The sequence below is a fragment of the Vanellus vanellus genome (genome assembly GCF_965231255.1).
Source record: "Vanellus vanellus genome assembly, chromosome: 2".
Lineage (NCBI taxonomy): Eukaryota > Metazoa > Chordata > Aves > Charadriiformes > Charadriidae > Vanellus > Vanellus vanellus.
The window spans coordinates 23,316,517-23,329,239 of record NC_138906.1 but is presented as its reverse complement, the minus strand read 5'-3'; the positions used below and the strand labels follow the sequence as shown (position 1 = coordinate 23,329,239).

Genomic DNA, 12,723 nt, shown 5'->3' with positions numbered 1-12,723 from the left:
AAGTGATAGCTGAGGTTCTGGCAAGTGTTCACTTTTTTACTTCCTAAGGCCGCTGTCTACCAGTGCAGATCAGATTACTTGAGTGGGTTTCTCTAGAGCTCAGTCTGATAGATGTGCTTGTCAGCTCTGTAAATTTCATAATGCAGGGTAGTAGGACCCAACTGTTACTTCAGTGGTTTATTTGCTGTTTTCTAGTTGCAGAGGATGCCAACACCTCATCTGCTGCTCTTGCCTAGTACAATCACCAGTAGATATTTTTCAAAAGTGTTATTGTGTATACTGTATGAGCACAGGGGAATAACCACTCAATCCAAAATTGTTCTTGGAAAAGCAGATAGTGAGCACCAGGCTAATTTTCACCAGTAAACACTCCATTGGCCCCTTTCATGGTCTCCTGAGGGAGGCAGAAGGAGCAGCAGGCTCTTCAGCTGGTGCAGCCTACTTTCAGGAGCCTGCTGCCTTTATCCATCACTTAACTGGATTTGTGCCAGGGAGATGGGAATGAAGAAGTCTCCCGGAAAGTGTCCCTGGGCTTTTCTTCCCTGAGGCCCCTTGGGAATGTGCTATTATCTGGATGAACTTCTTGGCAGGCTTCATACGATAACGTCAGCTGTAAAGTAAGCTCTCATGTTCTCGGGAAACTTCGAAAAGTTGTCAAGCAGTAGTGTTATTTTTCATTTCTTTTCTCAGAATGAAACTTGAATGCTTTGCTTTTGTTCTTGCCCAGCAAGAAGATTTTTGAAAATCAGATTCCTCAAGCAAGAGGACAGTCAAAAACTGTTCTTAATTTCATATGAATTTTGACATTGGTGTCGTTGATAGTATTATGGTTGATAGCTGTGCATTCTTGTCTCCTGAACAGCTAATCAGTACTATGTAATAGTTGGAAATGATTTTGGAACCATTTAGGGTGATGGATTGCAGAGAACACATCTGCTACTAAATTGTTTTCCATTGTTTTGAGGAGCATAAGTATCTCTTAGTTCAGAAGGAGAAATTTCTCAGTTTGGCTAGTCCTGTTAGCATGCCTCTGGTATGGAACCTGGTCATCCGTAATAGCTTACAATTTAGTGTCAACTTTGTACAGAGATTTTTCAGGGGTGCACCTTTTCTTTAGGTGAGATTGGCAAAAGAATGTTGATTAAGGCTATTGGTAAACTAATATTAAAGAATGCTTTAAGCTGCCCAGAGATTTGAGGAGGTAAGCCATTGTCATCCTCAAAAAGTCCAAATCTCTGGATGAATCCCAAGTACTTTTTGTTTTCTGAACTTTCTTTTTACCATATTTAGGAATGTTTCAACAGGAAGGGATACTAATCAGTGGTGACACAAGTCAGTGTGGATTTTCACAATCGAGTTTGGGAACCTTTGACAGTGTGTCCAAGTAAGGAATATAAGATTGGAATTTAACAAAAGAAGAAACCTTCAAGACGCTGCACTCTTGAGGTTATAATTAAGAGATTCTAACCCTCCATTTAAGGAGTTAGAATTAATGGTGTTCTTATTAGTTTGATGGGAAGTCTATTTCTGCCACATTTCACAACCGTAATCATAAAATTACTCCCAGAGAATTGTTCCTGAGAAATGCAGGTTTATCTGTAAGTTTGATGCAGGCAAAATAATGGTGAAATGTGCTTTAAGAACCAAAAGACTGTCTGCTAATCTGTCACAACAGGCTAATTAGTCATGTAGAGGTGGTTAGGCTAGGTTTGATGAAGAACTTACTGCTAAAGCAGTTCTGAAGTGTCATTTAGATGTTATTGTAAGAATAAAATCTGTAACTCTGGACTTAATATAGTGCATTTTATTCTAACTTGATGTCAAGCATTGTAAACTTAATCTGTTGTAAGAAGAGAACTGGAAGAACTTTTTGCTCCCTGCTGTAAGCTTATTATTTCTGAAATTTTATAAGCTTCAATAAATACAGGTTCTGGTGTGAGTACTTATAAAATCACACATGATACTAAGAGTAGGTGTTTAAAAAACACTGTGGGTTTTGCATGATTTTTCTCACTTATGCCTAGTAAGGGATGAAGGCACTTCTTGCATTTGCTTTGGATGTTTGTCTCGTTCTAAATGTAGCTGGTGTAACGCTTTGAGCCACCACAGGAGTGGGAAGAAAGGAAGGATTCAGGTTTACTATTTACAGTAATAGGAAATTAAGCAGGTAGTTCAGTAATGTAGTAGAACCGTCAACCTGATGTGACCTGAAATGATTTTTCCCATATGTTGTTATATATAGCAGTTATTGATCATTTTATGCTCACAATTCTTTAGATACTTAATAATGTGCATGAATTACATATGATTGTAGGTAAGTAGGGACGTTAAGGTACTACAGCATATAGTTTGATGTATTAGAATGTAAGAAATGCTTTGACCATGATTGCCATGGTGCAATTTCTTGCAATAAAATACTCTTGCTATTTAAACTCATTATTCTTGAGATTTATCCCCTTGGTTAGTCAACATCTTCAAAACCATCCAATTACATGTCTCTCTGAGCTGGGCTTTTCTCCTTTTAGGCCATGTTTGCCAAAAGGAGGGAAAATTGTTGCAGAGGAGATTCTCGACCCCAGATAATTATGGAGATTGCAGACTGTGAGTTAACTTCTGGCTGGAAGGGAAAATTCCAAGGATTGGTTCAGCTTGTCATGAGGCTGGCACTTTTTTGCCCAAGTTGGCCTACTGCTTTTCTCAGCGTTGTTTTAGGGAGAAGGATATTAACTGTGAGCTAACAGGGAGGCTGAGTAGAAAATGTGTGGGAAAGGAGCTATAGCCACCCCCCTTTTCAGTTATTTATAAAGGTTTATGAAAAACAAGAACTTCTCACTAAAGATACCTTTGGTGTATATTCTCAGTGAAAAAGAGCAACACTGATAGGATAAAAATGAGTGGAATACCCCTTCTGTATAATTGCCAGCAAGAAAATCTTTTTTAGTATCTCTTTCTGAAAATGAAACACCAGACTTTTGAGTTCAGCAGGGCAATTTGAAGCCAATGTAGTATGTTCCTTAGGTAAAGGAGTTTTTGTAGATTATACTTTCCTGGTAATTCTTTTTCTTTCCTCCCATGGAAGAGCTGTCATTTTAAGTGCTTCCCCTCATTTCAGCAGTGACAGTGTGCATTATAATATCAAAATTCAGCAGAATCAAAGGAGTTTTCTAACACGTAAAATCTGTTCCTCTAGCTGATAAAAATACAACTGTATATTTGATGTGAAAAGTTAATTCTCTTGCTGATCTTCCTTCTGAAATGCTGCTTCTACCATGGCTTAGTTTGTGGGGCTCTGGAAGTAGATCCTGGCACTATTTATTAGTGTAACATGCCTGTGATACACCTTGTTTACAAACTAATCATCGTCGTTCTCATATATCTCTAATGTGCTCACCTTCCTGCTCTGTTGTAATGTTCCTGGGTAAAAGGTAGTTTGAGTTCCATGGGTTTGTTAGGGTTTGCCGTAAGACATCTAAATTATTTTTGTCCCACTTGTCTTACTGTTGTTTTCAGCATTGTCTTACCAGATCTTGAATCCTTTTGTTTTCATTCTGCTCAGCTTACCGAGTTGAGCGATGTCTATCTTGGCTAGGCTGCCTCATGCATGGTGAGATCCTACATAGTCTTCTGAAGGAATGAGTTGAAGTGGTCTCATGTCAGCTCAGTCACTGCTGCTTGCTTTGCCTTGGATCAGCTAGCAGTGCTTCCATAGGATACCTTCTACAAGTGCCCCCATAAGGACTTTTTAGGAATACTGAAACTGGGCATACAGTTAAACTGAAGCTTTAATAGCTTTATGGAAGTTAATGGTTCAGCAGGGAATTCTAGTTTCTTTCTATGTTGGCATTGTCCATTAGAGGTTATTTTCATTTTTAATCGTTTGAGCAGCCAGGGATCGGGTTAGACAAGCTAAAGCCCAGATAGAACTAAATCTGGCCAGGGACATCAAGACAAACAAAAAATCCTTCTTTAAGTATGTCAGCGAGAAAAGAAAGACTAGGGAAAATGTGGGCCCTCTCTGGAAGGAAACGCAAGAACTGGTTACCTGGGACAGAGACAGAGCTGAGGTACTCAATGACTTTTTTGCCTCAGTCTTCACTGGCAAGGACTGCAGCGACACTGCCCATGATGCAGAATGCAAAGGCGAGGATTGGGAAAATAGGGAACTGCCTACTGTAGGTGAAGATCAAGTGCGAGACCACCTGAGGAATCTGAATGTGCACAAGTCCATGGGACCTGATGAGATAAATCCGTGGGTCCTGAGGGAACTGGCAGATGAAGTCACTAAGCCACTAGCCATCATATTTGAGAAGTTGTGGTGGTCTGGAGAGGTTCCTGCTGACTGGAAAAGGGGAAACATAACCCCTATTTTCAAAAAGGGACACAAGGAAGACCCGGGGAGCTACAGGCCAGTAAGTCTCACCTCTGAGCCTGGCAAGATCATGGAGCAGATCCTCCTGGAAACTCTGCTGAGGCACGTAGGAAACAAGGAGGTGATTGGTGACAGCCAGCATGGCTTCACCAAGGGCAAGTCATGCCTGACAAATTTGGTGGCCTTCTATGAAGGGGTTACAGCGGCAGTGGACAAGCGAAAACCAACTGATGTCATCTACCTGCACTTGTGCAAAGCGTTTGACATTGTCCCACACGATATCCTGGTCTCTAAATTGAAGAGACATGGATTCAACAAATGGACCACTCAGTGGATAAAGAATTGGCTGGACAGTCGCACTCAAAGAGTTGCGGTCAACGGCTCGATGTCCAAGTGGAGAGCAGTGATGAGTGGTGTTCCTCGGGTCGGTACTGGGACCTGTACTGTTCAATATCTTTATCGGCGACATGGACACTGGGGTCGAGTGCACCCTCAGCAAGTTTGCTGACGATACCAAGCTCTTTGGCGAAGTAGACACGCTGGAGGAGAGGGATGCTATCCAGAGGGACCTGGATAGGCTGGAGAGGTGGGCCCAAGCCAACCTCATGCAGTTCAACAAGGCCAAGTGCAAGGTCCTACACCTGGGTCGGGGCAATCCCAAGCACAATACAGGCTTGGCAGGGAATGGCTGGAGAGCAGCCCTGAGGAAGAAGGACTTGGGTGTGCTGACTGATGAGAAGCTCAGCATGAGCCAGCAATGTGCGATTGCAGCCCAGAAGGCCAATCGTATCCTGGGCTGCATCAAAAGAAGTGTGGCCAGCAGGTCAAAGGAGGTGATTCTGCCCCTCTACTCCACTCTTGTGAGACCCCACCTGGAGTACTGCATCCAACTCTGGAGTCCCCAACATAAGAAGGACATGGATGTGCTGGAGCGTATCCAGAGGAGAGCCACGAGGATGATCCAAGGGCTAGAGCACCTCTCCTATGAGGAGAGGCTGAAAGAGTTGGGGCTGTTCAGCCTGGAGAAGAGAAGGCTCTGGGGAGATCTTATTGTGGCCTTCCAGTACCTAAAGGGGGCCTACAGGAGAGCTGGGGAAGGACTTTTTACTCAGGCATGTAATGATAGGACGAGGGGGAATGGCTTTAAACTGGAAGAGGGCAGGCTCAGATTAAACATTAGGAAGAAGTTTTTCACTTTGAGGGTGGTCAGGCACTGGAACAGGTTGCCCAGAGAGGTTGTTGAGGCCCCATCCCTGGAGGTGTTCAAGGCCAGGTTGGACGTGGCCTTGGGCGACCTGGTCTAGTGGGAGGTGTCCCTGCCTATGGCAGAGGGGTTGGAACTTGATGATCTTCAAGGTCCTTTCCAACTTAAACCATTCCATGATTCTATGATTATTTTCAATCTTGTCTAAATGGAATCTGGTTGGATGTATTCTGTGCAGTTCTGAGCATGCTAGTGAAATGTAGAGAGGTTAATATTAAAGTGGTGTTTTTTTGTAGAATGGGCCAACAAGTGCATTTGTTCATTTTATTTGACAGACAAAGAGAACAAAATTAATTACTTTTAACTTCAGTGATGTGGAACCGTGTGTAATCAGAATTTCTTGGTGAGTGACTGCAAAAAGAAAGAAAAACTTGCAATCAGTGTCAGTCTTTCAGAAGTATTTAAACTATACTGAAGAGATGAAGTAGTTACATTTATGTTTTTACAGTGCTTTGGAATTTTAATATTTGCATATATATAGAGAGGGGGAAAGTTATTTATTTAGCCTTGGGAAGAAAACAAGACTTTCAGTGGGAGAGGGGGAGGGAAGGCTGAGGGGAGTGTTGAATTTTTTTGTTAATTCTGTGGGCTTTACATTGACATAATGGATTTTTGAGAATTTTTTAACATGCTAGAAACTGGTTGTAATTTTAGTCTGTGAGTGAAGACTTTCTTTAGCTGTTCTTTTGAAGGCTTTCTGTAGCCATTCTTTTCTTTGTACCTTCAATTACTGAGAACTTCGGTATTGCATTTTGGAGATGTGCAAATGGGGAAATAGAATTATGTCCATGAAACCTTAGCTTAGTAGAATATTCTGACAGTTTTTACTCGTATTTGTTTTAACTGCTTCAAATCACATACATTTAAGTGTTGGGCTTGGGAGCGTTTTGATTTAGTTTTATTATTTCTTGAAATTCTAGGTAGTTTTAACATCTTGAGGCTTTGTAGCAGAAAAATAGCTCAGTTCTAAGATTGGATTTTTAAAAAAATAAACATCAGTAAAATCTAAAGCTTAGGAAGCTGAAACTGGCCAAGACTTCCCTCTAAAAGTGTTGTTAGCAATGGGTAGTCTTTAAGTTTTTTGCCTTAAGAAATGCATCATGCATTTCTTCGGATACTGCAGTATCTGAACATTGATGAGAGTATTTAATCTTACATTTATTTACTGCCTTATTAGAATTTTGCAAGATGAAGAACTAACGCAGATAAATCAAGTGACTAGCACATATTTGCATGGAAAATCTGTGGCAATATTTGTATTTCTCTTACCAGCATCTAAACAGTCAACCACGAAGTTTGGCAGTGGCTGTTTTCAGGATGTACTACGTTTCTTCTGTCTGATAGTACTTTATAAATCTGATGATAAATTTCTTTTAGGACAATTATGAATTATTAAGAAATTATTTTTTCTTCAGAGAAAAGTTTGCTTCTTCTGTCCTAAAATGATCAACAGTAATGTATGTAATAGGAGACTTCAAATAGAATCACAGTGCAAATATTTTTGCTTTGGTTATGATTTGTAAATAGTGCATAAAACCAGAGGAGAAAACAAAATTTTATTGATGCTCCAAGCCTTCACATTTGTATAAATTGTAGGAAAATGAGGCCTCAACAAGATTAATGAACTTGACAACACAAGGAGAGGCTGGTTGTAGGTACCCCAAAAAAGCCCATGCAAGAGCCCGTGTACTTTCATCACAACCAAAGTGTAAGTAATGTAACTCATGTAGTTACATCTTTCTGGCCTGGCTTCTGATCGATGGGTAACACTCTCTCCTGGGTTTTTGGAACAGTATTTCAGTGAGACTAGACACAATGTATACTGAGGAATGGTGTTTTCTTTAGAAGGCAGATGATATTCAGGTTTGTATAAATTTTATTCAGAGGTTTAGTTGAAAAAAAAAAAAAAGAAGATAGAATATATGTTTGGAAGTATGATTTCATCACCTAGATATTTTATTTGAAGGATATTATGTTCTAGAACTTGTTGAGAAATTTTGAAGATACAGACGCAACTGAGATTTCTATCAGAGGAGGTGCATTTTGCTTCAAAACACTTTCTTAATTATTTGTTTATATGTGATTTATGATTACGTTTATGGGGTTGAAGCACCATTTCTGACTCAGGAGTTACGAAGCTGCAAATTGTTGGTTGCTGAAAGGTGTGTTGTAGGGAAGTACAACTAATTCTTACCTTATTCTTTTTTATGTTTTCCTAGGCATCTGCTTCTTTAGGTATAGCATATATTAGAGGGTGAATGTTGGGCAAGGTGGAATTGGTCTGGCTTGGTATGATTAGTGTTCTGTGTACAGGAGGAGTATAAAGGGAGAAGCCTGGTGATCCCATGCTCTGTGCCTTGCAAAGTGGCTGAAAAATGTGATGTTTCTGCTTCGTGTGTCTTGCTTTTGTTTTAGGAATTAAATAAATCATTGAAGTTATTTAGAAAGGTATTCTTATGTTGTGCAGAGTTGTTGTTATTGTCCAAAGAAGCCATAGGTCTAAGTATTTTCTTCTGAAATGATGGTGCACACACTTTGTGTGTCTGTCTTCATGGAATTAATTATAAGAAAATAATTTTAAATAACTCCTAGAAAAAGAAGGTGAAAGTTGAAGACCTGTAATGGGAAAAAAAAAAAAGGGAAAAAAAGCAGTCGTAAGATTTAAAACTTACAATCTGAGTAAGATTTTGCCAGTCTTGCACTGGTTAAAGTTAGTACATTAATTTGTATGCCTTGCTTGTGTGAGGAAAACAATGCCTCAAATTTGAGTGATAAAGCTTTATGGGAGAGACCTGTTATAGAAAACTAGCGACAAAGTTCCATTGTGTATACCTCTGTGTCATGTAGTCCTGTTTTCCTTTGTGTTTGATATAGCATTAATAATTTTTAAAGAACACTGATTACATGAAGGATCCAGGGCTGCCTTTAAAAGTTATTTTAGTAAAGTCTGAAAAGTTATCTGATCCTGGTTTGGTATTCACTAAGTTGAATGAGATTTTGTAGCAATGATGAGGTGGAGAGATAGGGTCTGAAGTAAACATTAATATTGCTATGGCAGAATTATTTTTGGTCAGAGATGGAAGATGAAGAACACTTCTAGTTTAAGTTATCTTCTGTCTCCTGTGCTAACCTACCCCAAGACTTTAAATATGAATGTCTGTTTTACCCTCCCTATCAGAGTCCATTTTGGTACTAAGATAGAGTTTGACAGTGACATGTCAGCTGTACCTGAATGCTGGTAGGGTGCCAGCTGTTAGTCAGGGTAAGCAAGTAGTGACCGTACATAAAGTTTTTTTTGGCTGTGAATGTGTGCCTCATGTTAGAGGAGAGAGCATTCATGGATTTTATGTGATAATAGTGTAAGTAATTTAACTTAAGTAGCTTTAAGTCATAATTTTGTCTACAAAACAGTGATGCAATATAGGAATTTTGTCAGAGTGTCTTTGTTGCTCCTGTTCCCAGAGTGGTGAAAGGTGATAGTCACTTGCTAATGCTCTGACAGAGATAGTGGCCTTTCTTGTGGGCAGTCAATGTCAGATAGTGTACTGCTAACATTCACAGTATGCCGTTAACTTTTAACTGCCCTTGTTTGAGACAGAATTTAATTAAAACTCTAGAGGCAATTTCTTTTTTTCTCATGTCTTACAGTTACTTGTATTATCCAAGGGAATTAATGGTGCTTGTTACTACAGAAGACAGAAAGTACACAAGGAAACTGAGTTTCAGACTGAAATTTCATAAGAAACTATCTAGTGTGTGTTGGTGGAGGAAATACCCTGACTAACAAGGGGGAAGGTGTTGCAAGCAAATGGCATTTTTTATACAGGACTAAGTTCAACTTCCATGTAGCCATGATAGAAAACTTGTATTTGTAGATAAATTTACAAAATATTCTTATTGAGACTTGAAATGAAGGGTGTAATCGGTGTGGTTGATATGGATCAGGGATTTCATCAATCACCATCTTATTTTTAGTTTTAGCCAAACTATTTAACTTAGCATCAGAGACAGTTGTTATTTTTAAACCTTAAGCATGCATTGTTTTACTGTTCGGTTTGTAAAAACATAACTGATTGCCATGCCATTTCTCTCTGATGGCATTGTAAGGAAAGAAGGATCAATTGTTGCCAAAAGTACAGACTACTGTCTGTTATGTGGAACAATGGAAAAGGTCAAAGTTTCAGTTCCATTGGATTTCTCAGCTCTAACTGCTGAAGGATGTGCTAACTGAAGTATGACATTAGGCGTGAGTGAACGGTGTGGGTTTGCAAGGCTGCATGTGGGCTGTGAGCCTGGTGGGAACTTATGGCTCTGGAGAGCATCATGCAGGCACACTTTGACTGGAGCTGGTCCAACTGAGACAGTGTAGTCCTGGAACTAAACTGCCTCCATGCGGTCTGCTTTGCCTGTCTCTGGACTGTGCTTATCAGCTATTTTTGGTTTTGGGAATGCGATGTAGGCACACCTTCAGCTCAGATACATCTCCACTTAGGCTTCGTGTTTCAAAAAAGCAGTTTCGATGCCTCAGACTTGAGGCTGGCTTTGGAAGCGGTGCGGCTGCTCTGCTCATGGACTATGATTACAGAAGACTGTCTTGGCCTGTGATGGCTCTATGCAAGGCTTTCGGTTCAGGTGTCTTGCCGTGTGTGGCACAAGTATTCTGCATACAGATGACTGAGAGCTGGCTATATTAAAATGATAAATAACAAGCAGGAAAAGTATATTTCATGGTTCTGCTATGGGTTTTTCCTTGTCGTTACCCCTGCCCCTATCTCGTTTGCTTGTATTTATAAGGTATCCCCAACTAAAGAACTGTAATTCTGGAGTAATGAAACTATGTTAATTGATATTAGCAGGGTACTGTCTCATTGCTCTGTTCTCATGTTTTGGCATTTTCAGTGGGCATGCTGAGTGGATTCTGCCATTATGGTGTTCCTCTCAATTTCTGCTTCACTGTTGACATGTTTCCTTTATGAACAAGATTTAAAAATCAAGACTTTTTCTGATTGTTAGCTATACAAGCCATAAGCATGATTTGGAACAATAGTAGACTAAAAGAAAAATAAAGTGTTTGGTTGATCAGCAGGTGTATCTTAGTGCTAGATGTTAGCAGGTGTCTACCCAGAATTTTTCATATTTTTGTAGATTATGACCATTTTTTGTAATCAAATATGTTTTCTGATTCAGTTTGGAGAGAAGAGGCAGTTCTCTTGCTTTATCTGAGAGAACATATAGAATTGTAACTAACTTCTGTTTAGGATTTCCCTCTGCTGCTTTGCTGTTTTCCTTGCATCAGGCAGTACAACTGATGTGTTATCATTCTAGTTGTATATAGCAGTGTTTAATTTTTCCTCAGAAATACTTTGAGAGCATATAACCATAGAGCTTTGCTTTTCTGCATTTTTGTTCTGAATAAGAAACTAATTAACTGTAACCTGACTTCAATTTGTAGGACAGAGAAACTCATTTATAAGGACAAGACATCAACTTTAGGATGAATAATTTCTAGTAACTTTTGGAGATTAGATGTTTTGCTTTGTCTTTCTCTTCTCTGAAGTCTTGCAAGTGCTAATATGGATAATGAATCTTTCTTGGCAGATAAGTTTTTGTGGGAAATCTTTGCTTCCTTTCATAAAACTGACTAGTCTGAGACATTCCCTGAGGGGTGGTACTCATTGCTGAGGCATATTTTATGTTTTGTAGATCAAGAGGTGAATATTAGATGAAGTGGGAATAGGAAACAAAGTTTGTGTGTTGTTCTGTGCCCATTTTCCTGCGTAGTGAATAACACAAACTGCTTGTGCATTCCCTTATGCTCTCCAGCCTGATCTGATCTGTCAGTGTTTAGATAATCTTCCATTCAGCTACAATGTAAGGCTCAGTTTCCTGTAACACTTTTATTTATTGTTAGTTTCTGTGTACCTAAGCTTTTCTGGGGGAGAAATAGGGAGGGAGTCTCTATTTTTTTTTTTTTTCTTTTTCTTTCAACTGGAATCTATTTATTCTCCACCTACCCTCTCTATTTCTTCACTCTTCAACAGGGACACTTCTTGTCCTATTCAAAAGATTTGGAAGGAAGAGTCCCAATGGCTTCTATCAGATTAGCTTTGGTTTAGCAGTCTTCATAGCTGAAAATACACAGTGGAATATATCATCCAAAGCAGAGATACGAAAGGGGAGATAAAAGTTTAGTGATTATTAATGAATTGTTGAATCTTCCTTGTTGAATTGTAATACATAGAAAGGAACTGCAAGACACAGCATTTTAGTGTCTGAGGAGGTGGTAAATGCGGTTGTATCTGACTCTTCAAGCAGTGAATTAATGCTTTGGGTATTCATATCCTATTAAACTTTATAGTTCTAAATGAGAAAGAAAAGAATCTGTTGGTAGCTATACTACTTCTGTCATATTCTGGGTATATCTTTATTATGTGGGAAAACAACTGCCAAATATATATTTGCATATTAGTTTAACTTCATGGCCACAAGTGAACATTTGAAAATTAAAAAGTATTAGGTATAACAGTTTTAATATATGAATTTTTTAAATATAGGGATTTGTCATGCATTTAGCAATATACAAAGATGTAATATTACAACATATGTGTTGATAACTTTGTTAAATTATTTTATCTTTTTTAAAAAATATGTATTTTAATTTACTTACACTTTATTCATCAGAGAAAGCAACCAGTGAGATGAACACTGCAGAGGACTGGGGCCTCATCTTAGACATCTGTGATAAAGTTGGACAGTCGCGCACAGGGTAAGTGACTTTAGAAATTTCCTCCCCAAACTTTTTAAATTTTGTTATTTCAGTCTCATATTCAGATGAGAGGAATGGAATTTTTTGTTATCTTGTATAGACTTTTGCAACAGCTCAATTTAACTTGAATTTATAACAAGTAAAAGTAAAATGTATGGATTTTCTGCTTAAATATTTTGCAATTCTTCCTCTGTTAAAATTAGGACTTGTATACAGCAGCTTTTCCTCAGGGTAATAAAATAAATAAACTGATATGTTTTAGTAGTGGCACTGTAAACCCAGGAGACTTCATTAGGGATTTTTCTTACCCAATCATAATCTAGG

General features: G+C 38.9%; 1 protein-coding gene across 1 annotated transcript in view; it reads left to right on the top strand.

The window, feature by feature from the left end:
• Positions 1-12,723, top strand: part of STAM (signal transducing adaptor molecule) — a gene marked incomplete at both ends in the record, with an annotated part of 33,984 nt that overhangs the window by 1,493 nt on the left and 19,768 nt on the right. The window contains one exon of the mRNA XM_082480022.1: positions 12,315-12,399. Within this exon, the coding sequence (XP_082336148.1) occupies positions 12,315-12,399 (85 nt within the window). The remainder of the gene's footprint in view (positions 1-12,314; positions 12,400-12,723) is intronic.